This window comes from Macaca thibetana, chromosome 3 (assembly GCF_024542745.1).
Source record: "Macaca thibetana thibetana isolate TM-01 chromosome 3, ASM2454274v1, whole genome shotgun sequence".
Classification (NCBI taxonomy): Eukaryota; Metazoa; Chordata; class Mammalia; order Primates; family Cercopithecidae; genus Macaca; species Macaca thibetana.
This window is the reverse complement of record NC_065580.1, coordinates 15,296,341-15,322,080: the sequence shown is the minus strand read 5'-3', so window position 1 is coordinate 15,322,080 and position 25,740 is coordinate 15,296,341. Positions and strand designations below refer to the sequence as shown.

Below are 25,740 nucleotides of genomic sequence, written 5' to 3'. Positions count from 1 at the left end.
CTGGTTGATGTCAATGGTCTGACATTTGGTGCCCTGAAGTTCTATTGCATCCCTGATGCTCTCCTGAATTCTCCTTATGCTACTTATTATGCCACAAGATGGATGGAATAGAAGACAGCCATTCTAATAAAGTCATTGTCATCATCATCATTGCTGCTTGTCCATATGCAGAGATTCATAGTTTCCAATATATTTACCATATTCATGGTCATATTTATTTGTGATCCATATTTTTTATAGGTGAAGAAAGGTGGGTGTTCAGAGAGGTTAACTGCTTGAGGATCCGTAGTGATTGTGACAAGACTCAAAACTTTGGGTTTCTGAGTTCAGCTAGGGATGAAGAAGATGGAGATGTAACATGTATTGCTAACCATGGCAGAGATTCCTGGTCCTGGAATCAGTTTGGATCTTGTTCTTTCCTCTGCGTAACTGTGGCTTTAGGTGGGAGTCTTAATATATAATTTGGGGCCTTATTTCTTTTATCTGTAAGATTATCTTTAGTATCTTCTTTTGTTCTAAGCTGAGATTCTAAGACATCTTTGTGAATTAGAACATAGGATACTTTTCATATTTTATAGATGGACAAAATGAGGGGCAGAGGGGCTGACATATCCAACAACTCACAATAAGGGGTGAAGCTTGGACTAAAGGCTGTCTTGACTCCTAGTACAGGGCTCATTCTGCCATATCCCATTGGCTTATCGCTACTGGGGGTTCCTCTGTGAATTGCTATTTTAGAGGCCAGCAGTTATAAAATATATATTTTTAAATTTTGAAAAAATTTGCCTGCCTCATTATGTATAATTGTCTCCTGTGTTCTTTTTTATGATGATGGTCACTGTGAGTAATAAGACTTGAATTAACCTTTCTCTGTAAAGGTTTGCTCAGTTTTCTCTCTGTCTTGGTTAGAGGGATCTTGCCATACCACTTCCCTCATAGAGTTGTTGTGAGACTAAGGAGAGCATTCAGAACAACGTCTGCAACGTAACAATCACCTCGCTCTGTGGATATGAGTGCTGTCTCAGTAGCAGGTGTGTCCCACAGATGATACTACTGAGCCGGCAGGTGCATGGTCCTGTCTTAGGTGTCAGCTTAGAGAAGTATAACCTCCTGTGTAAGGACACTAAATGCCAGGGCCTGATATATTATCCACTTTGATGTTGACATGGGCAGAGAATAGGCAGAAGAGCAGGCAAATTTTTGGGCCGGTATGGGGACTTTGAAAATTGAGCCGTGACAATATTTGCATCTACTCTGAGAAGAAAAAACGTCTCCACCCTCCGCTGATAGCCTGTGTCCTCTACTCTGGCCTAGCCTCTGCACTCGGGGCAGGTGGAGGGACAACCAAATCCTACAAGACCTTCCAGAGCAACCCAACAGAAATAGCCCTTGAAGCTTTGGGACCCATCTTGTCCACTGGAGAGATGAATGGAGATCACATGGTTCTAGGATCTTCGGTGACTGACCAGAAGGCCATCATCTTGGTTATCATTTTACTCCTTTTGTGCCTGGTAGCAATAGCAGGCAATGGCTTCATCACTGCTGCTCTGGGTGTGGAGTGGGTGCTACGGGGAACGTTGTTGCCTTGTGATAAGTTACTGGTTAGCCTAAGGGCCTCTCGCTTTTGTCTGCAGTGGGTGGTAATGGGTAAGACCATTTATGTTTTGCTGTATCCGACAGCCTTCCCATACAACCCTGTACTGCAGTTTCTAGCTTTCCAGTGGGACTTCCTGAATGCTGCCACCTTGTGGTTCTCTAGCTGGCTCAGTGTCTTCTATTGTGTGAAAATTGCCACCTTCACCCACCCTGTCTTCCTCTAGCTAAAGCACAAGTTGTCTGAGTGGGTACCATGGATGTTCTTCAGCTCTGTAGGGCTCTCCAGCTTCACCACCATTCTATTTTTCATAGGCAACCACAGTATATATCAGAATTATTTAAGGAACCATCTACAACCTTGGAATGTCACTGGCAATAGCATATGGAGCTACTGTGAGAAATTCTACCTTTTCCCTCTAAAAATGATTACTTGGACAATGCCCACTGCTGTCTTTTTCATTTGCATGATTTTGCTCATCACATCTCTGGGAAGACACATGGAGAAGGCTCTCCTTACAACCTCAGGATTCCGAGAACCCAGTGTGCAGGCACACGTAAAGGCTCTGCTGGCTCTCCTCTCTCTTGCCATGCTCTTCATCTCGTATTTCCTGTCACTGGTGCTCAGTGCTGCAGGTATTTTTCCACCTCTGGACTTTAAATTCTGGGTGGGGGAGTCAGTGATTTATCTGTGTGCAGGAGTTCACCCCATCATTCTGCTCTTCAGCAACCGCAGGCTGAGAGCTGTGCTGGAGAGGTGCCGTTCCTCGAGGTGCCGGACACCTTGAGCCACAGCTGACGAAAAACTTCAAGGAGATTCCTGTGGAGAAGGCATGGACTCAAAGGGTCATAGCTTCTCTCTTTGCCACATTGAATGTTTTCTCCCTGTTGCTACAGTTAACGATTAGAAAAATGACTTCAATGAAATAGGATTCAAGGTGAGAGTAAAGGTCCTGAAATATGGGCTAGTGTCACGTTATGTGCTCAGCAAGTGTGTAGTTCACGTGTCCATGGTTCCTGTGGGACTTGATGTGGTCAAAGAATCCAGAAACCTTTATTTTTCCTGTGATCGATCTCTTGGTGTTTAAAATAATCGTTCTGGGAACTGGATACAAAGATCCTCAAACATCATGCAATATTTTATCTGTTGAATCGAACTGGGGCATAGTTTTGGAACTGCAGTTTTCTCAGGCTTTGTCCTGTGAACCATCTTTCCCTTCTCATCAATTCACAGTTTTCTGGCCATCTACTGTGGTGCCTCTCTCCTTCTTTCCATAGAAGACTTTCTGGTGTTTAAACTCTGTACACAGAGCATAGTGTAATTGGTGCATGTGTGCAGCCGTGTGTGTTGTCAGGGATGTGTGCATTCTCCGACGACCTTTGGAGATCCCTCTGAGTGCTAGGTGTCCATGATTTTTATGTGGTTCATGTTCTCTATAGTAGCCCAGCCTGTTAGTCTCCTCTGTATTTGTTAAGGTCTGTGGGTTCAGATGTAACTTCTTTTGGTTGATATTGGGGCCTGTTGTAATTCCCCTACTCACATGGGGAAGTTTATCTATATCTGTCTAAGACCTAAGATTTAAGAAGAAAAAGCCTTTGTGTTTGCTGAACAATGTGCAGACTGCCTTTCTGCTTTTCCCAGCTCCTCTCAAACGCTCCTTAAGTTCAGCTATCCCTTGAATTATTCATACGGGACAACCCTCAACTCTCCTCCATTCATTTTAAAATCTCTCGGCCTCCTTTCCTAGTTTTTACCTCACCACACTCCTCTACATTAGAGGACTGGTCTCTGTTTTTGGCTTTTCAAGGCTGACATCTGTGCTCCTAGCCCACCTGCTCCTGCCCGTTTTCTCTCTGCTGCTAGGTCAAGAATTTCTACTTCTACACAAATCTTCCAACTTTCCCTCTTTATTGTCTTTCCCTTCTTCAACAAATGTGCCTCTAAACTTTTTCCCTGAAAACAATCCCCTTATCTATCTCGCTCCTCCCCGACCCTGTGCCCCTGTGCCCCTGTGCTCCTGTGCCCCTGTGCCCCTGTGCTCCTGTGCCCCTGTGCCCCTGTGCCTCCATGCCCCTGTGCCCCTGTACCCCTGTTCCCCCGTGCCCCTGTTCCCCCGTGCCCCTGTTCCCCCGTGCCCCTGTACTCCTGTGCCCCTGTGCTCCTGTGCCCCTGTTCCCCTGTGCCCCTGAGCCCCCGTGCCCCTGTGCTCCTGTGCCCCTGTGCCCCATGCCCCTGTTCCCCGTGCCCCTGTGCTCCTGTGCCCCCGTGCCCCTGTGCTCCTGTGACCCTGTGCTCCTATGCCCCTGTGCTCCTGTGCCCCTGTGCTCCTGTGCCCCCTTGCCCCTGTTCCCCCGTGCCCCTGTGCTCCTGTGCCCCTGTGCCCCCATGCCCCTGTTCCCCCGTGCCCCTGTTCCCCCGTGCCCCTGTGCTCCTGTGCCCCCGTGCCCCTGTTCCCCGTGCCCCTGTGCTCCTGTGCCCCTGTGCTCCTATGCCCCTGTTCCCCCGTGCCCCTGTGCTCCTGTGCCCCCTTGCCCCTGTTCCCCCGTGCCCCTGTGCTCCTGTGCCCCTGTTCCCCCGTGCCCCTGTTCCCCCGTGCCCTTGTGCTCCTGTGCCCCCGTGCCCCTGTGCTCCTGTGTCCCTGTGCTCCTGTGCCCCCGTGCCCCTGTGCTGCCAATGAGTCACTTGCAGGATCCTCCCGTGTGCCTTCCAATCCTCTCCTGCTTCCCTGTTCTGCTGAAACATGTTTATTTCTACAGGGGCACACACAATCTCTTTGTCACTAAATGTGATATTGTCCCCAGCCCTTCTCCTCCCATGTCTCTGTGGTATTTGCCTCTGTTGATAACAAATGATTTCTTTAAAATAAACGGATTAAAAATATTTTTTACAAAAGTACTACTGATTTTGGTGAAAGGTTTTTTTTTAAAAAAGGAAAATAGGCCGGGCGCAGTGGCTCACGCCTGTAATCCCAGCACTTTGGGAGGCCAAGGCTGGCGGATTACCTGAGGTTGGGAGTTGGAGACCAGCCTGACCAACATGGTGAAACCTCGTCTCTCCTAAAAATACAAAATTAGCCGGGTGTGGTGGCGCATGCCTGTAATCTCAGCTACTCGGGAGGCTGAGGCAGGAGAATCGCTTGAACCCGGGAGGCGGAGGTTGTGGTGAGCCGAGATCGTGCCATTGCACTCCAGCCTAGGCAACAAGAACAAAACTCCGTCTCAGAAAAAAAGGGAAAACCTCACCCCATAATTGCCCATCTGCACATCTTTCTAAAAGTTGTTCTCTTGGCAATGGATGCCAGGATCTCCTTCCAGTTCCCACCACTTCTTTTTGTGTCCCCTTCACTAATCACTCATCCTCCAGCCCCTTGGTTCTGTCCTTAGCCAGCTCTCTTCTTCCTTTAAGATGATATCTAATCTCTTTCCTTTGTGTTTGAATCTACTCACATACCTTCAATTATGCCCTTCATGTCGATAATTACCAAAGCCTTGACCTTTCTCTAAACTCCAATCCTATATTTTCTTCCACTTATTGGACATTACCACCTGATAGTACCATGAGCAAATTTATCAAGTTCAAAGTATTTCCTTCTTTATTTCCTCCTCCTCCTCCTCTTCTTTTCCCTCCCTCCTCTTCCCACCAGCACGTCCCCTGCTCAGATGAATCCGTCCATCTATTCCAGCTATTCAGTAAATCAGGCTATCAACCTCTGAGTTAATTTTCACCCTCTTCTCTCTGCTGAGCCCTGGTACCTAATAGGTAACCATTTTCAAATTTTACCTCTGTGACGTCCCCATCATCTGTCTGCTTCTTCCCATTCCTGATCCTTGTTGAGATTAGACTATCTTCCTCTTTTGCCTGCACTGCTGAGATTTCTTCTTCCCTAGTTGCTTCATTTCATGGTTTGCTGCCACTCCAGTCAGAACTATCATTTCCAGATTAATCTCCTGAAGGTGTATCACCTGAATCATCTCTCAGTGCCTTTTTTGTTTTTTGTTTTTAAAGACAGAGTCTTGCTCTGTCACCCAGGCTGGCGTGCAGTGGCATGATCTTGGCTCACTGCTACCCGATTTTGGTTCACTGCAAACTTCACCTCCCAGGTTCAAGTGATTCTCTTGCCTCAGCCTCCTTAGTAGCTGGAATTACGGTGCATACCACCATGTCTAGCTAACTTTTGTATTTTTAGTAGAGACAGCGTTTTGCCATGTTGGCCAGGCTGGTTTCAAACTCCTCACCTCAAGTGACCTACCTGCCTCAGCCTCTCAAAGCGCTGGGATTACAGGCATAAGCCACCACACTCAGCCTCTCAGTGCCTGCTAAATGAAGCACAGGCCCCCTAAATGTGGCATTCAAGAACCTCCACAGTCTGGCAGCAACTTTACCTTTCACTGTCATTCTAGTAGAATCCTATCTTGCAGCAAATTTGGATTATTGTTCTGGGCATATCTAAAACTTCCTCCCTGATATCCTGAAAAGCACTCGCTATTCCCCCATGCACCTGTTAAAAATCCTACTTAACATTTTTTTTCTCTTTAACTCTTATTAATTCAAATGGTGTCTCTTCAGTGAAGCTTTTCTGGATGCCCTGCAAGCCTTAATCTCTCCCACCTTTGAGGATATATAAGTTGCAGTTCCTCAGTTGTGACATTAGTCCTGCCTGTGATGTTGCTGTCTGCATAGTTGTCTCTCCCACCCTAGAAGATCTTAAACTTCTTAACGGCATGGGCTGCCTCATACTCTTCCATGCATCCTCTGAAGCACTTACAAGTACTTGCTGCACTGAGCAGAATGGTTCTATAAGCTGGAATCCAGCTAGAAGCACATGTACTTTTATCTGTACATTTATCTCTGGGGTACCTACTATATTTTTATGCCTATGTTTGAGCTGCATTTCCTTTACTGTCTGGCTGGCTTATTTTTTGGAAGTCACACTTTGACTTATACACAATGTAGAAATAATAAATGGGTGAGTGAGAGAGTAACATTTGCCTGATTTTATGATGTCTTTGACTTCTTTCTTGTACATTTGCCTGTTGCTAAGCAACTGTGAACAGCAGGCTTTCAGTCTTTCCTATGGGAAACTTAGTGGAGTGCCAGCTCTCCTCTTTGTTACTGACCCAATCTCCCTTTCCATAGCGTCCTACATAAGCTACTCTTTGTTCCTTCCGCTGTTCACACCATTAGCCTAGGAGAACAGAGCATCTTCCAGAATCTGAATGATCTCTCCACAGGGCCAAGTTCCATTGGAGCTTGAACACACAGGGAGAAGTAAAAGAGAAGCAAGGGTAGTTGTATTTTGAAAATATTTGGTAACTTATTATCATAAATTTTTGCCGTCTAATCTCATCATGAATTATGAGTTGTAATAAAAATTATGAATTATATTTCATTATTACCTTCATTATATAATTATGAATTATAATATAATTCATTATCTTCATTATATAAGTATGAATTATAACATAATTCATTATTACCTTCATTACATAATTATGAATTATAATTCTTTATTACCTCCATTGTATAATTATGAATTATAATAACAGCCATTTATTGAATGTCTATTTTGTGTGAGACATATGTAGAACACTGATTTACTGAGTCTTTTATGTATTGTTTCTTAAAACAACAATGTAAAAAAATGAGACTTAGAGAGGTTTAGTGAGGTCTTATAGTCAGTGAGTGGTAGAATTTGGGACACTTTAGTGCTGTAGTATTTAAAACAGTGTGATACTGATGTAGACAATAAGGTAATAGAATATAATGAAGTGAATAGACAAGCACATCAACAGACAGCCCAGACAACAGTTACATGAAAATTATATATATGATAAATAAAGCATTTTTTTTTTTTTGAGACGGAGTCTCGCTCTGTGCCCAGGTTGGAGTGCAGTGGCAGGATCTTGGCTCACTGCAAGCTCCGCCTCCCAGGTTCACTCCATTCTCCTGCCTCAGCCTCCTAAGTAGCTGGGACTACAGGCGCCCCCCACCGCGTCCGGCTAATTTTTTGTATTTTTAGTAGAGACAGGGTTTCACCGTGGTCTTGATCTCCTGACCTTGTGATCTGCCCGCCTTGGCCTCCCAAAGTGCTGAGATTACAGGCGTGAGCCACCGCGCCCTGCCATAAAGCATTTTAAATCAGTGAGGAAAAGATGGTCATTTAGTGTTGTGGTATACTGGTACTCCAATTGGAAAACCAAAATGATAGAGCTAACATTTAATCATAAATTCCAGATGGATAATCTTTTTTAAAAATTTAAAATTTTTAAAAATTTTTTGAGACAGGGTCTTGCTCTGTTGCCCAGGCTGGGGGGCAGTGGTGTGATCTCAGCTCACTGCAACCCCTGCCTCCCAAGTGCAAGTGATTCTCCTGCCTCAGCCTCTGGAGTAGCTGGGACTATAGGTTGGTTCTGCCACACTTGGCTAATTTTTGTGTTTTCTGTAGAGACGGGGTTTCATCATGCTGCCCAGGCTGGTCTCAAACTCCTGGACTCAAGAGATCCGCCCACCTAGGCCTCCCAAAGTGCTGGGAATACAGGCATGAGCTGCTTCCAGCCTTTTTTTTTTATTTTTTAATTTAATTTTTTTTTTTTTTAATTGCTGGGTGTAAGAAGGCATACATTTTAACTTTTGGTGGGTACTACCAAATTGTCCTTTGAAAAGATGTTGGTCCAGTTTATGTTGATGTCAACAATGGATGAAAATGAATGCTTATTTTCTCACCTCCTCCTCAATTCTAGATTTTATCCATTTTTATGATGAATGAAAATAGCATCTTTTATTTTTATTTCCTTTGATTTTGTTTAACTAAGATCAATATTTTTAACCATTTTCTATAAGGAGATTATAAACTAGTGGTTTTCTTTGCATTTAAACTTCACTTTCAAATTGATTTTAATAGGCAGTTTCTTGTGGCAAGTAATCCTTCTCTGGTATAGGTAGATGATCTTTAGTCTAAATATTAATTTTTAAAAATCCTTTTTAACTTTTAAGAATAATTCAATTTTCGTATATTTTATTCTATGAAATACAGCCTTTCAATGTTAAAGGAATGTTTCCTTTGCTCTTCCATCTTCTTGGATATCATTGTAGAATGTGTACACACTCTTCAACTCCCACAAACCAGAGAAGCCCTATTTTTTTCAAGGCCTTCTTAAGTCCAGAAATATCAAGTCATAATAAAATAATTAGCAACTGTGAGTACAGAAGGGTTAAACACTTTTTTTAAAATGAAAAAAAAAAAAAACCACTATGTAAGTAGGAACCACCAAAGTCCTTTTAAAGGACAAGCAATAGACTTCCAGAAAATATTAAAGGACAAGAAACAGACTTCCAGAAAATATTTACAAACATTTTTAAAAGATAAAAGCTAATGTCTGTAATATACAAAGAGCTCCTACAAACCAATAAAAAACTCAGCAAATTAATAGAATGGTGGTTAAATGACAAAAATAGATAATTCACATAGAAGGAAATACAAATTGCCAAGTAAACTTGGAAAAGAAACTTTAATCAGGGAAGTTCAAATTAAAAGACTAATAAATTTTCTGCTATAAACACAGATATGTAAGTCGGTAGTTTTTCCCTTCTTTCACTAGAAATCACATAAGAGGAACAGGAAGGTTGAAAAGGATCCTAGAAGCTCTATTTTAATGAAGCTGCAAGACAGGTAATTCACAAATTCCAAATTATGTGAAATCACTATCAATCATAGATGGGATCAGATAGAATCAAGAAAGAAAGTGAAAAGAAGTAGAAAGAGAAGTGAGAGAGCCTAGTGGGGACAGAGCTAAGAAAAATCCAGCAAAAATATACTTTCTGCAGAAAAGAGGCTCATCCTGAAATGTAAAGCCCCTTAGTAAGCATTTATTAGTTTTCTATTGCTGTATAACAAAGTGCCTCAACACTTAGTGGCTTATAACATTTATCAACTCAGTTTCTGTGGATCAGGAAAGCAGGTGTGCCTCACCATGTCCTCTGGCTCTGGGCCTCACATGGCTGCAGTCATGTCCAGGCTCAGCTGGGAAGGGTCCACTTCCCCGCTCACTCATGTGGTTATTGGCAGAACTCAGCTCCTCCTGGGTTGTTGGACAGAGGCCTCAGTTCCTTATGAGCTATGGGCTGAGCCTCCTTTATCTCCTTGCCAAGTGGCCCTCTCCTCAATGTCTCACTTCTTCAGAGTGAGTGAACAATTAACAGAGCATCAGAGAGTGCTAGCAAGATGGGAAGGCACAGACTTTTACAATCTAGTCAATTATTATTTTCTCATCATATTGGACATACAATTAAATAAACATATGTCCAACATATTGGACATACAATTAAATAAAAATGGGCTTTATACCTAAAACAGGACAGTCTTCAGATTGCCTCTAAAGACAAAACACAACTGTAATATTTATAAGCCATAAATAAAACAAAGTTATAGAAAGGCTAAAAATAAAATAACAAAAAACAATGTTAGTTAAATGTAAAAAAGGAATTCATGACAAAATTATTAAATGAGCCAACAAGATAAATTTTTAATATTAAGAGGTAAAATACAAAATAAAGACAGAATTGGTATGAATACCTATGTGTGCTAAATAGTATAGCATCCATAATTATGAAACAGAAATTACAAGACATACTAAAACATATAGGCAGAAACACCAAAAGCAAATGGCTTCAATTATCTTTGCCAAGAAGACAAAAAGTAAGTACAGTAAGTAACCTCATCTACAGGTTCTTAGAAACCTTGACTTTAAGTGAAACCACATATAATGAAACCAGTTCTATCATAGGCTGATTGACATAAACAAGAGTTAAGTTTCTACAGGATATTTCTGGTCACAAAAACAACACCAAACTTCTAAATAAAGACCCAAAACACTCCTAATATTAAAATGGAAATAAATGTGAGATACACACACATTTAAGAAAGATTAATAAAAACTGGAAAGATAGTTCCTTTCCTAATTTTTGGTGCATCAGTGAGTGGTGGTGATTGCAGTGGTGGTGGGTTAAATCAAGGGATAAATGTTGGCAAAGCAAAAATTGTAAGGAGCACCTCCTACCACCACAATTTTAAATAAAGCAGTAACAAGTAGGGCAGGCTCGCTGAGTGCTTTCATACTGCATCGTTTATTGTCATGCATTTGTACAATTATCGTACACTTTACAAATTTTTATTTTACAATGATTTTAGTTCACTCCTTTATTTGTCAACCCACTTATTCCAGGTCGGGGGTGGGGGAGGTGGGTGGCTGGAGCCTCTACTGGTAGCTCAGAGCGCAAGGCAGGACCCAACTCTGGACAGGACACCATTCCAACGCAGGGCGCACTTACACTCACACACCCACACTCACTCAGACTGAGACTGTGCTGACACAGCGGTTAACCTAATGTGCCTCCGGGAGGAAATCCCAGCACCCAGAGAACACCTGCGCAGACATTAGGAGAGCTTGCAAACCCTACAACTGGTGGCCCCGCCAGGGATCAACATTTTTTTTTCTCATCAATGTTACAACAAACGACATTATTCAAGGACCTGCTGTATAAACAAATAAGTTAGCTCTTATTGATAGTTATTAAACTCTGCACATGCCCAGAAAATACAACTACCTTGCAAATACCAATGAAATGGTCATGAAAACTGAGAAAATGAAAATTGCATAAAAGGGAAAACTACAACCTAATCTCACTAATGCATGGAAAATCCTAAATAAAATATTAGAAAACACAGTCCAACAGTGCATTACACACTATATCATTTCCAAGCAGAATTTAATCTAAGAATTTAAGGATGATTCAATATTAGAAAAGTCATTAACATAACATATTGATACTTATAAAAGAAATGTAACATAATCACCTCCAAAGATGCTAAAAGGCAATTAAAAATTTAATACTAAGTTTTGATAAAATGCTCAATAATATAAATATTTAATAACATGAAAAAAATATCCACTTTACCCAAAAACCTGCAGCCTGTATAATGTATCCAGAGACATTCTTATACAACTCAAGAATATGAAAGGAAGGACCATTATCACCACAATTTGTATCTTAATGGTGAAAACATTTGATTTAATTAAGAGAAATAAATTTTAGTTATAAACATCAGAAAGGAGAGCTATATATATTCTTGTATAGTTGGAAAATCCAAACAATTAACAACAACATAAAAGCTACTACAGACCAATATGAACTTAGTAAGGCAGTGGGATGCAAAACAAAGATACAGAAATGAGCATTTTCTAATATACAAAAGTAACCACCAGTTACGATAGAATGAAAGAAAATATTTTATTGCAATAAGAACAAAAAAGATAAATTTTACAAAAAGTGTATTAGACCGACCTGAAGGAAACTTAAAAATACTCAGAAAGACATGAAAGTCGACATGAACTAATGAAATCCTACATTGTCTTCTTAGATAAGAAGATTTGGTACCATAAATGATGTTAAGTATTCTTTCCTCTCTCCTTTCTTCCTCTCTTTCTTTCTCTGTCTGTTTCTTTCTTTTTTCTTTCCCTCCCTCCCTCCCTCCCTCCTTCCCTTCCTCCCTTCCTCCCTTTTCTTCTTCTTTCTTTCCTTCTTTCTTTCTACAGTCTTTCTCTGTTTCCTAGGCTGGAGTGCAGTGGCGTGATCTTGGCTCACTGCAACCTCTGCCTCCCAGGTTCAAGTGATTCTCATGTCTGAGTGTATCAAGTAGCTGGGACTACAGGCATGGACCACCATGCCCAGCTAATTTTTGTATTTTTAGTAGAGACAAGGTTTCACCATGTTGGCCAGGCTGGTCTAGAACTCCTGGCCTCAGGTGATCCCTCTGCCTCAGCCTCCCAAAGTGCTGGGATTACAGGTGTGAGCCATGGTGCCTGGCAAGATGTTAATTATTCTTAAGTTAATTTGCTGATTTAGTATGAGACCTACAAAGTACTCTTCTCCTCTTTTTAAACCTATAAAAATAAGACTAACATATTTTAAGCTTATTATAGAAATTGAACGAAGTCAGAAAAGGTAGGCAGGCTCTATTATATCTTAAAATATAGCATGAGCCTCAAAATTTAAAACTGTGTGTGAATATACACCATAGAATAGATAGTCCAGAAAATGAATTCATATACATATGGTAATTTAATATAAATTCAGTATAGATAAAAGTAATATTTCATATCAGAGAAAAATTCAATAACTGATGTTGAGGTAACAATAGTCATCTAAAAAATGTTGCCATATCTTAAATCCTATGCTAGGATAAAGTCCAAACATATCAATGTTAAATGTTAAAATGAAACAATACAATTGCTAGGAATAAATGGGAGAAGAGGGATTCTTTTTTTTTTTTTTTTTTGAGACAGAGTCTCGCTTAGTCGCCCAGGCTGGAGTGCAATGGCGCGATCTCGGCTCACCGCAAGCTCCGCCTCCCGGGTTCACGCCATTCTCCTGCCTCAGCCTCCCGAGTAGCTGGGACTACAGGCACCCGCCGGCACGCCCGGCTAATTTTTTTGTATTTTTAGTAGAGACGGGGTTTCACCGTGTTAGCCAGAATGGTCTCGATCTCCTGAGCTTGTGATCCGCCCGCCTCGGCCTCCCAAAGTGCTGGGATTACAGGCGTGAGCCACCGCGCCCGGCGAGAAGAGGGATTCTTTTAATGTCTTGGGATGTGGAAAGTCTTTTAAGCTCATAAAGAAAAAGATTAATTTCAATTTTAAAAATTATGTGTGACAAAAATTTATAAGAAAATTACAAAAAAAAAAAACAAGCTGGGAAAATACTTGCAACCCATATTATAATAAAGATTTAATTTCCAATATATAAAGAGCTCTTAGAAATGATAGGTCAAGGATCAATCCAAAAGAAAAAGAGAAAAGGCAATAAATATGAATATGAACTTCACAGAAAAGGAAATACAAAAGGCTTCTTAAACACAGGAAAGATACTCAACTTGATTTATAATAAGAGAAATGCAAATTAAAACTCTGTTGGGCTACAATGTTTAAACTATCCACTTGGCAAAACTTTGAAAACATGCTCTTTTGCCAAGTGATTGGAGAAACATGCTCTTTTCCACATTGCTGATGGAGCATAATTAGTGTACTTTGTAGGGAAATTTAGCAATATACATCAAATTTACTAATGCATGCCCCCTTGGATGCAGCCATCCTCCTTGGGATTTTGGTGCATAGAACACTTTCCATGTGGGTCACAATATGGCCTCACTCTCTTGGACCAGCTGGGACATGAGACTGGTCATAGGTCTAGAAATGATGTGGGGCCGGGCGCGGTGGCTCAAGCCTGTAATCCCAGCACTTTGGGAGGCCGAGACGGGCGGATCACAAGGTCAGGAGATCGAGACCATCCTGGCTAACATGGTGAAACCCCGTCTCTACTAAAAATACAAAAAACTAGCCGGGCGAGGTGGCGGGCGCCTGTAGTCCCAGCTACTCGGGAGGCTGAGGCAGGAGAATGGCGTAAACCCGGGAGGCGGAGCTTGCAGTGAGCTGAGATCCCACCACTGCACTCCAGCCTGGGCGACATAGCGAGACTCCGTCTCAAAAAAAAAAAAAAAAAAAAAAAAAAAAAAGAAATGATGTGGGGTGGAAGTGTGATCATTTCAGGATCTGCAGGGCCTTGCAAAGAAACTACTTGAAGTAAGTCCCTCACAGGCCTTCTGGAGGAAAGAAGTGATCTATCTCCTCAGATAAAGTAGAAAGGGCTGCTTCTATTAGTAAAGAAAATTTGGCAGAATTTAGGAGTTCATGTTTCTAGTTTTACTGGAATCTGCCCATTTCTCTCCACCCCAGTTTTCTGCGCCAGACCCCTAGCTGATGAATACCCTAACTTTTTCAAGAGACCCTGCAAGGTTGGAAGTTAATGTGACATTGTAACCCACATGATAGATTTTAGGTTTGTTTTTCAAAAATCTCAGCTCCACAATCAGACGTGAAAAGGGATTTTTTTTATCACAGTCATAGAAATTTTCTGGTTCTTTGCTGGATCTTGAGCTGGGAATTCCAAGCCCTGCACCACCATTTTCTCTCTGCCACATTCTCTAGCATACTTGCAGGCACCAGCCATGCCAGCTGGAAACTGCCTGTTTCTGAAAGAGCTGGAATGACCTTTGGAATGTGTAGCTGAGGCACCAACTTTGAGATGACATTTTTTGTGGAGGTGAGTTGTTGCCCTTAAAATGTGGAATATACTGTAAATGAATGGCCATTATTTTGTGCTGTGTCTCCAACACAGACCACATGGGTCTAGGACTCAAGGAGTGGAAGTAGAGGTGGCCCTGCTCACCATATCTCCTAGAGACCCTCTTGGAGAATTTGTGCTTCCCATGCTTTTAGCTTTATGCTTTGTGTGTATAGAGGCTGGTTCCCAGAGTGTGAGCTCTTGGTTCCCAGAGTGGGGAGCATTTCCAAAGGGGGACACAAGAAAAGTCCTAATAAAATTATAGCTGCCACCTGGTCATTTTGAGCTCCTGATCCCAGAATACCAGGAGGCTAGGAAAAGAGTTACCAACTCGCAGGAATAATTGGCTATGATCATAATGTGGAAATAGGGGCTGGGAAGAGTATGTGAAGCACTTATGTGACTATTACATCATCTCTTAGCACTTCCACTGCTAATTCTACTACAAATAGGCAGGTACAGCAAGCACTGCTGATAAGGACATGGCAGTCAGGACTTAGATCTCTCAGGGATGAGGGTTTGGGACTCCTCATCAGGACAGCCACCTACACTGCATTAAGTGCTAGTCAAGAGTAAAAGATGTTTAGAGTGGGTGGTAGACGAAGACAGTGATGTGTATGAGTCATGGCCTCATGATCAGCTGCAGCAGTTGGGGCTATATATGGTTTGCATCACTAAATCTCTCTCTGTCAGTTTCTCCAGAAATTTCAACTGGCCAGAATCCTGGAGAAGCTTTGACCAGGTGGAGTGAACCTTATGTGAGAGTATGCTAAAACTGAGTGGTACAAGGGGTAGATTACAACAGATGCTCTTGGTGCACCCTCCCTCCAACTGAATCCACTGAATTTACAGGGTTGATATACCTGTTGTTACCTGCCAGATTTTGGCTGCTAATGACTGCTAATGGTTCCCAAGGATTGCCTTTGATTGATGGAAGCCAGTCCACCCAAAGAAGTCTGATTGTTCCATCCCCCTCTTTCTGCAGTTCTTGGCTAATGACTGTCTAATGCAGGCTTATAACAGCTCCGCTTCTTTGCCTTCAAATGGGACAACCTTTGGGGTCAAACTGCACTCCAAATCTCCTCATGGGATCAAAGTGACTATATATTGATCTAGAAACCACTTTTTAAAAAAATTTAGTTTCTTCTCTTCTCCTATCCTGTGTCTCTTATTTTCCTACAGTTTTTTTTTCCTGAAAGCAACAACTCAAAATATAACTTGCACAAGAATCTCCATCTCAGACTCTGCTTCTGAAAAGTGTTATCTCAGATATAAAGACAGGAACACTGGACACTAGGGAGTTCAAAAGGAGGGAAGGAGTGGGGGCAAGGGCTGAAAAACTTGCTGTTGGGTACTATGTTCACTATCTGGGTGACAGGATCAACAGGAGCCCAAACCTCAGCATCATAAATTATACCCTCATAACAAACCTGCACATTTACTCCCTGAATCTAAAATAAAAACAAAAATTAAAATAAGAGACATATACAGAGCTTTACAGAGTCTCACTTGAACTCCTCCTGGAGGCTAAAAGACATGCAAAGCAAAGACCACTCACACACACACAAATTAAAATTAAAAGTTAAATTAAAAAATAAATTAAAAGTGTGATCTAAGTGGTCTGATTTTCAGGCTATATCTCTCTGATTAACACTTGTATAGCCCTTCTTTACATGTGTACATACATGTCTGATTTAAAACTTATATCTAAAACTGAACTCCTAATATTCTCTGACCTCCCACTCCAACATGCTTCTCTCACTGTCCTTTCTGGTTCTGCCACTCCATTCTTCCAGTCTCTCTGGACAAAACCTTTTGTATTCTATGTAAAATCATTCAGCAATCCTGATGCTAGACCATTTAACCTAGAGCTAAAGCATTGGTAGATGACCTGCTTCTGGGTTGTGGTTTCATATGGAGAAAGCTGTTCTTTCACTCCAATCTTTTGAAAGCCAGACCTTGACACAAGGGTTTGAAAAAGTCAGGGTTAGAGTTGAGGTTGTTCACTCAACCTTCAAAATGAATCTGTAACTCTACTACCTATCATTACCTCCATTGCTACTGCTTTGGTGCAAGCCACTCTTAACTCTAGCTTGAATTATTGCAGTGGCTTCCTAACTGGTTTTGCAGCTTCTGCTCTTGTTTGCCTTTGGTCTATTTCCAATACAACAGCCAGCAGGATCCCTGAAAAATATAAATCATATGTCACATCTCTTTCATAATTCTGGATTTGCTTTTCATCCTAGAGTAAAAGCTTAAGACTTCATAATGAACTAAAATGCTCTCTATAATCTATGTCTCCCATCTCATGTTTCTGAACTCATCTGTTGCTGTTCTACCCTCCTCTCACACTGAGCTCATCCCTTTGGCTTTCTTGACGTTCCTTGAATTTGTCCAAAGTCTTTGCATTTTCTGTACTTGGAATGCTATTCCCAGATACTGGCATGGCTCACTCCCTCACTTATTTCAGGAATTGTCATTGCCACTGTATCTAAATTGTAATACCCCGTACTACTATTCCCTGTCCCGTTTTTTTCTCCTTAGCATTACCACTATCTCTTTTACTTATTTATATTTTTTTATGGTTTATTTCCCCCACTCTAATGTAAGCTTCTCAAAGACAGGGATTTGTGTCTGCTTTGTTTTTACTGGCAAATTGTAGGCACTCAATAAATATTTGCTGAACACATGGATACTTATTTTATTATAATTTAATTAGACTACTATTGTTATGCGACAGGTCATCATTTCTATGCTTGGAGAAATGAGTGTGGCTGCTAGAAGCTGGATCATCAATTGACATTTTCTTATACATTCAGAAACTTTGGTGATTTTGCTGGTTCGCTGATAAAACACTGAGCTTCCACATTTTTTACAGTTGTTGTTAGAGAGGAGTAATTGCTTCCATATTCATATACATCTTAACAAGCATTTATTGATCACCTTGATATGGAGGTCTAGGTGTACATCCCTGCTAAGTGCAATGGGGTTATAAAAGTAGGATCTTAGCATTCAAGAAATTTACCATGCAACATATATACACCAGTTAAAGGAGTATGAAGCAGTGAAGAGCTAAAGTGACCACTAATGAAGTATAATAGTTCATATTTGACTCTAGTAACGAGAGAATTATAAAATGGAAACTAATCGGATATAGTCCATTATTTAGTATTACCTATTTGTAATATTTTGCTGCAAATTTTGTACGTTTCAAATACTTGATATTGGGGTTTCTGTTTATCTTTGATAGCAATCTATTAGATTTGACATTTCTTAAAGTCACGCATGGCCTCCTTTTCTGAACTCTTGTCTACTTAGGCCCGTATTGCTGGCCACTCTATTGTGATTCACTCAGGTGAATGGGCGTGATCTTGAGATTAAAAAAGTCACAAGAACAAGACCTCAGGTAGGATGAGAGTTGCGAGGGAAACTGGATCTTTGAAGTGAAATCAGAATTGTGAGGCAGAGAGGGAGCTTCTGCGCATGGGGTTGGCCTCTGTCACAGGCTTGTAATGAATCTGAGTTTCAGTGGTTTGGATGGCTGGCCTTGGTGACAGATAAAAGCTTTCGAAACTGGGCTTTAGCAGTAGGCAGCTGAATGCACTTGGAACTTTAGTTAGCTGAGCTGACTGATGCATCTTTTAACTATAAATAATACTTGTTCCGGACTATAGTGATGGAAATCGAAGGCTAGGTGGGGGTAGGGGACTGTGTGTGGGGACAGTTCTTTTTGAAAACTTTGATTTTTCTTTCAGTAAGTCAAACAATTTTTAAAAAGAGGTTGAATACATGATTTAAAATACACTATTTACATAATACTTTCATTATCTATTTTGCTCAAGGTGATATATTATTTTTAATATGAAACTGCTCTTATGTCCTCAGATTTTTATACCTTTTACATCAAAACTAAATTGCAATAGCTTGTTTGGTTGTTTGGTTTTGAGACAAGGTCTCACTCTGTTCCCCAGGCTGAGCATAGTGGTGCCATTGTGGCTTACTGCAGCTTCAAACTCCTGGGCTGAAAGGATCCTCCCACCTCAGCCTCCTTGAGTAGCTGAGACTATAGGCACCTACCACCACGCCCTACTAATTATTTTTTATTTTTTGTAGAGATGTAGTTTTGCCCTGTTGTGCAGGCTGTCTCAAACTCCTGGTCTTAAGTGATCCACCGGCCTCAATCTCTCAAAGTACTGAGATTGTAGGCATGAACCACCATGCCCGACCAAGTGCAATAGTTTTTGAGGACAAGATAGATTTCTGCCTCCAGTGGCACTATAATTTTCATAAAATAAGGGATTAGGACTTTACTTTTAAAAGTTGGTGACTTCCAGCTCTGCTGACAGACTCATTGAGGGGCTATGATTTGGGTCCACACCAAAAACAGCATCTGTTTAATTCTGTAGAGATCAAGTACAAGAAGACTATCTTCTTTATTCTTGGAAAGTTTCAAATGGAGAAGAAAAGTAGCTGATCCAAATTGGTCGAAATTGGACCAGCTACTTTAGAATCGGGAAGCACTTAAATTTTAACTCCTCTGTACTATAATTGAGGAATCTGTAAGAAAGTTGGGGGAAAAGCTGCATTTCTCAAGTTAAAGTCAATGGCTTATATTTATCTGAGTCAATAACATTACATTTTTCCATTATCTGTGTTTGGGAGTTTTTATTACAGATCTTCTTATGGTGAGTTTTCACTGATCCATTATTTTTTAATTTTAGTTTTGAAAAACGTCACCACGAACCTGTGGTGATGGGACCAGATATATTCAGGGGTTCCAACGAGTAAGAGCAAAAATGTCTTTGTATGTACAACCTACTCTGTAGACATTCCAATAGCCCATGGCTTTAGGTGAGGAGGATCATGAAGATGAAAATGTACACATGTTTCTTCTCAACATATCCAAGCTAAATGCAAGCTTTACTGCTTCTACCATAGCATCTATTTAAAGTTTTGCCAACTCAGTCTCTTTGAATAACCAAATATTGAAAGCATTTGTACCAAAATATGTAGTGACACATCAAGATTATTTTAAAAAGGAAAAGCAACTAACCTCATTCATTCAACAAATATTTCCTTTGTGCCACTATGTGGGGGATGCAGGGATTGAAGAAGATCCTTGTCCCTTGAGAGAACAACATGTGTCTCCCTATAAGACAAAGAGAAATCTCTGAAATTAAAGCATGTATTTAAATGATTAAGACCTTATACTGTGTTCAGCAAACATTCTTTGAGCAAATCCTTTTGAGAATCAGAAGACGAGTGATCATGAACACTTTGTGAGGAAGAATCAATGAGGCACAGAGGCTGATGAGTGAAAGAATCATAAACTTTATGAATTCTTAAATATTTTTACTAGAGCAGTGAAAGAGATAAATATTGCATAGTCTTGGCTATAAAGAATGTATAGTCCTTCAGATACAGGGATACAGTCCTTCAGCTCAGTAGTTGCTTAGTTGCTCGTGGAACGTTTTAGAACTACAGAATGACCCAGAGGCAGAGCCACATGCCTTGCTGCAGTTGCAGGTACATGCACCCAACATCAAGTCCACAGACCCTGCTGTATTCCGGAGGGTCCATGTGGCAGAAGCTCTGGTTCTCTCACATCAAGAAGGACCTTAAATTCTGGAGCAATGGCTCATGCCTATAATCTCAGCACTTTGAGAGGCTGATGCAGGCAGATCACTTGAGTCCAGGAGTTCCAGCCCAGCCTGGGCAACATAGCAAAACCCTGTCTCTACAAAAAGTACAATTAGCCAGGCATGGTGGCATGTGCCTGTGGTCCCAGCTACTCAGGAGGCTGAGATGGGAGGATTGCTTGAGCCCAGGGAGGTCAAGGCTGCAGTGAGCTGTGATCACACCATTGCACTCCAGTCTGGGTGAGAGAGTGCAGTTCCTGTCCTAAAATCAACAACATTCTCATTTGGGTAAAAAATAATTAAATCTTGAGATGTTTTCCTGTGCTTTCCTATGCTCTCCATTCACATTTCTTTGCTGAGTTTAAACTTTGGACTCTAAATTCTGCTTAAGTTCTACTGTCTTATAGATAATCTGAAAAGTGAAGTGGTTTCCCAAGGAGGACTCTGCTCCTGGCCTGTTTGCTCCAGCTTGGTCTAGCCCTATGATTGTTGTCTTTGACTCTCTTCTTGACTTGCCGTATTGATCTACATTGGTCTGTGCTTGTTTTTGACATCATCATACTTTATGAACTAGCATGGTTTCCATTCCAGTTTCTCCGGACCAGCCCAGTCCTGCAGCAACCGGTAGTAACCCAGCTCTGAGAAGTGAAATTGCAAAAGCCTCAAAGAAACTTCCTTTCTTTTGCCTTGATTTGAAATTTGTAAATGGCTTTCCTGAACTTAAGAGAATCCTGAGTCAGAACCCAGAAATTTGGAAGAAGTTAGTCTAGTGCCCTAATCACAGTCAGATACCCTTCTAATCACTAATTCCCAAGATCAAATGAGGGTCAAACACTTTCTTGCACCACCCCTGTCATTATACTGTAGGCACCCTCCTCCTTGCCATACACTAGCAGAGATTTGGGAAGGGCAGGCTATCAGGGTTCTAATTTTGGCCCTTATCTTCAAAATTAAAAGTCTTCCAAGGCATGAAATTGGTGATGAAAAGAACTAAACCAGATGACACAAGGACTCTTAAAGAATGTGTTAGTGTCTTGGAGTCAAGACCTAAGTTTAAGTGTTCATTCTCTTCTGCCTCTTATTTTGTGGTTTTGGAAAGTCATTACCCTTACAGGGCTTCATTTTTTGTGTCTGTAGGATGGGAATGGGGGCTGAATTCCTCAGGTTATGATGGTGGTGGCAAGATGGTCCTGCTGGTACTAGCAGTGGCAACATGTTTGCAGGAAAAGTCAGGGCAGACGTGCTGAAAGGTTTAATTGGATCAATTAGTCAAACATTCAATATTTATAGAGACAGTTCTCCAGAAGACAACAGTAATTATGTCTTTAGAAGATTAATATACAACTCTGTGTAATGGTGAGACTTTAAATACTGTGACCAGTTCTGTCTTGCTCTGCCCTTCCTCCAACCAGATATCTTCCAAGCCAGATAAATCAGTTCTTAATAGCCTCAAATCTAGTCTTGCAGGTTAAGGCTAATGGAGAGATACAGTTATTTAGATGTCCTTAAAAACATCTGTCTTAGTCTGTTCTTGCTGTTATGACAAAATACCTGAGACTGAGTTACTTAGAAACAACAGTAATTTATTTTTTCATACTTCTGAGGCTGGGAAGTCTAAGAGCAAGGCACTGGCAAGTTCAGTGTCTGGTGAGGAACTGCTCTATGGATGGCATCATCTCTTGGTGCTATTCTCACGCGGCAGAAACGATGGAAGAGCAAAAAGGCAAAAGGGCAAAAGGCATGTGGGCACTCCCTTCAATTTCTTTTGTAAGTGCACTGATCTGTTCATGAGGCTCCACCCTCATGAATGGATTAGTGCTCTTATAAAATCCATTCATGGCTTAATCACTTCCCCAAAGGCCCAGTCTCTTAATGTGATCGCATTGGTGATTACATTTCAACATGTGAATTTTGAGGGACACATTTAAACTATAGCAATATCACAAAGCATTCATTAGTTTTAAAACTTAGATATTATTTTTGGTAGTATGTGATTATTGCAGAAAATATGGAAAACACACTATTATTAAAAAGTTAAAAATCCCTCACGTTCACTATACAGAGATAATCACAGTTGGCACTCATGGCTCCTTCCAGATGTATTTTCTCACCCTGAATTATGCTCATTGTACAAAAACATACAATGCCAACATATCAACCATAAAAACATACTTTTACAAAATTAGAATACTAACTTTATATTTTTTCATATATTGTGACGATTTCCTTTATCTATAATGACAGACACAAGGCCTTTCCAAAGTATAAAATGAGACTCTGAAATACAAAATAGACGAAAATAATGAACAATATAAAATGATGAATAAGCAAAGGAATTCTTACCATTTCACATGAGGAATCATCATTAGTTTTCATGGATTGCAAACTTCTAGAATACCCACATATAGAAAAGTATGAATCAGAACAAAAAGAATAAACCTTAAGAGTAAAATATTTGATTAAATTAGTTACTAAGCAGAATTTTATTCTAGGTCCTTCACAGCAATTTTAAATGGACCACGATAAAATAGATTCGGTGATGTTGTTTCAGAATTATTCTACCATGGTGATGTTCTTCTCTCCTAGGTCCAGCAGGATAGTCTGGACAGGGATAGAATCTGAACATTTTATTTCTGGCAAAATCTTTATGTGTTTGCTCATTGTTTTCCTATCTATGTTGTAACAACTGTTGTCATAAACATTCCATCTTTTTCTCTTCGAGGCAGAAATCATAGGCCAGTCCTACCCAAGGTTCTCAGCCAACACTATTCTGCATTACAACATTATCTTCCAAGGAGCATGCTTTCAATATATTGACTTTTTACATTTACTATTTTTAACTACTATGGACAAATGTTATATTATGTAAGACTGTCTCAGTTACGATATTTGTTGATTCTTAGTCACTTTGGGGAAATTTATTATAACCATTTTATTTTGCATAGTTTCAGTGGTTTCTTTTTTCCTCTCTCTCTCTCACTCACACACACACACACACACACACACACACAGAGTTGGCAGATTACATGAGATTGAAATGGCATCATTCATCTGGGGTAATACCTGAGGTTCGTTGTCTCACAGCCACAGAAAACTAGGACGCGGACACACAAAGAGTGAGGTTCAGAGTGGAAATTTAATAGGCCAAAGAAAGAGAAGTGCTCTCTGCTGCAGAGATGGGTCCCAAAAAATGGGTTGTCAGTCCTGCAGTGAAATGTAGGGGGTTTTACAGATGAGCTTGAGGAGGTGGTGTCTGATTTACATAGGGCACAAAAGGTTGGTCAGACCTGGTGTGCCATTTTCACAGGGCACAAAACACTGGTTAAGGCTGCTTGGCTGGTATCATGTTGCCTGTTTCTTCATTGTACACGTGGTAACAAAGAAAAGGGAAGATAGAGCCTCCATGTTGGACAGGCCTGGCCCCCGGGTAGCCCTTTTCTCTGGGCATAGCTGCTAGCATTCCCCCATGCAAGCTTCCAACTTGCTTCTCTATGTTGGAGGTTCGATTTTTCCATTTGTTAGAAAAAAATAATTTATTGGGCTGCTTTTTGTTAAAGGGGAAGCTCTGCTGAGGACTTTTTTACCCTCACTATCTGCTTAATAATTTCTACCTCCTGTATCAATATTGATGTGTAGAGGACAGAGCACAGGACTCACAATAACATTTTATTCAGAAAATCTTCCTTAAGCATCTTGAATAAGTCACTTAAACTCTGAGCATACATTTTCTGTTATATAATTATGGTAATTCTTATTTCGCTCTTGGTTGTGAGAATAAAATGTGATGATGGTGATGAGATGCTTAGCATAGTGCTTGATTGATATAAGCACTTTGTGAATTCTTAGAATCTAGAGGATGAGGTTTCCAAATTACAGTATGCCTGTGTCAATACCATACCAAAGCATCTAAATAAAAATATTTGCAAAATTTACTTAAATTTTAATCTAAATATTGGGGGTAACAGGCAACCAATATATTCTTTTTTGTACATTCTTAGAATGAATCGGGGTAAAATTAAGAACTGTAGTGTAATTCTGCAATGGGTTATTCTTGCCCACTTCCCAGAAAAGCCAGTACACTGAGAACAGCAGATTTTTTTTCAGTAGAGGAAGTTTACTTAACATAGAGCTAGCCAAATGAAAAGACAGGAGTTTGTTACTCAAATCAGCCTCCCTGAGAACTCAGAGGCTGGGGATTTACAAATAATCTGGTGGGCAAGGGGCTAGGGAATGGGTGTTGCTGATTGGTTAGAGACGAAATCATAGAGGTGTGGAAAATAGTCCTCATGTGTTAAGCCCAACTCTGGATGGGGGCCACAGGACCAGTTGAGTCATGAGTCATTCCTAGAGGTGTCAATCAGTTGCCAGAATGCAAAAGTCTGAAAAAATAAAACATTTCAAAAACCCAATCTTAGGCTGTACAGTGGCGATGTTATCTATAGCAGCAATAGGGCACGTCACAAATATTGTGACCTTTGGCCACATGAGTCCCCCGCTGTGAGGGATTATAAAAACTATGCCTATATATTAGCAGAACGCATGCCCCCTTCCTTAGTTCTAATCTCATGGCCCTTTGTGTCCGGAATTGGTGGGTTCTTGGTCTTGCTGGGTTCTTGGCCTTGCTGACTTCAAGAATGAAGCCGCGGACCCTGGTGGTGAGTGTTACAGTTCTTAAACATGGTGTATCTTAAGTTTGTTCCTTCAAATGTTCAGACGTGTCTGGAGCTTCTTCCTTCTGGTAGGCTCCTGATCTCGCTGACAGGAGTGAAACTGCAGACCTTTGCGGTAAGTGTTACAGCTCTTAAACCCAGCATGAATCCAGATAGAGAAACCACAAGATTTTTGCAAAGCCTGAAAGAATAAACCTTCCACAGCCTAAAAGTGAACCTCTCGGCGTTACCGCTGGCTTGTTCAGGCAGCCTGCTTTTATTCCCTTATCTGGCCCCACCCACATCCTGCTGATTGGTCCATTTTACAGAGAGCTGATTGGTTTGTTCTGACAGAGTGCTGATTGGTGCGTTTACAATCCCTGAGCTAGACACAGTGCTAGACAGAAAAGTTCTCCAAGTCCCCACTAGGTTAGCTAGATACAGAGTACTGATTGGTGTATTTACAAACCTTGAGCTAGACACAGAGTGCTGACTGGTGTATTTGCAATCCCTTAACTAGACATAAAAGTTCTCCAAGTCCCCACTAGACTCCGGATCCCAGCTGGCTTCACCTAGTGGATCCCGCACCAGGGCTGCAGGCAGAGCTGCCTGCCAGTCCTGTGCCGTGCACCCGCACTCCTCAGTCCCTGGGCGGTTGATGGGACTGGGCGGGTGCTGCAGA

General features: G+C 41.0%; 1 protein-coding gene and 1 long non-coding RNA gene across 2 annotated transcripts in view; both read left to right on the top strand.

Moving 5' to 3' along the window:
• LOC126951059 (uncharacterized) overlaps positions 1–25,740 on the top strand; it is a 94,987-nt gene that overhangs the window by 35,461 nt on the left and 33,786 nt on the right. The gene's annotated exons all lie outside the window — the stretch shown is intronic.
• Positions 1,425–2,381, top strand: TAS2R60 (taste 2 receptor member 60). The gene is given in 1 exon segment (XM_050784940.1): positions 1,425–2,381. A coding segment is annotated over 1 exon segment (957 nt).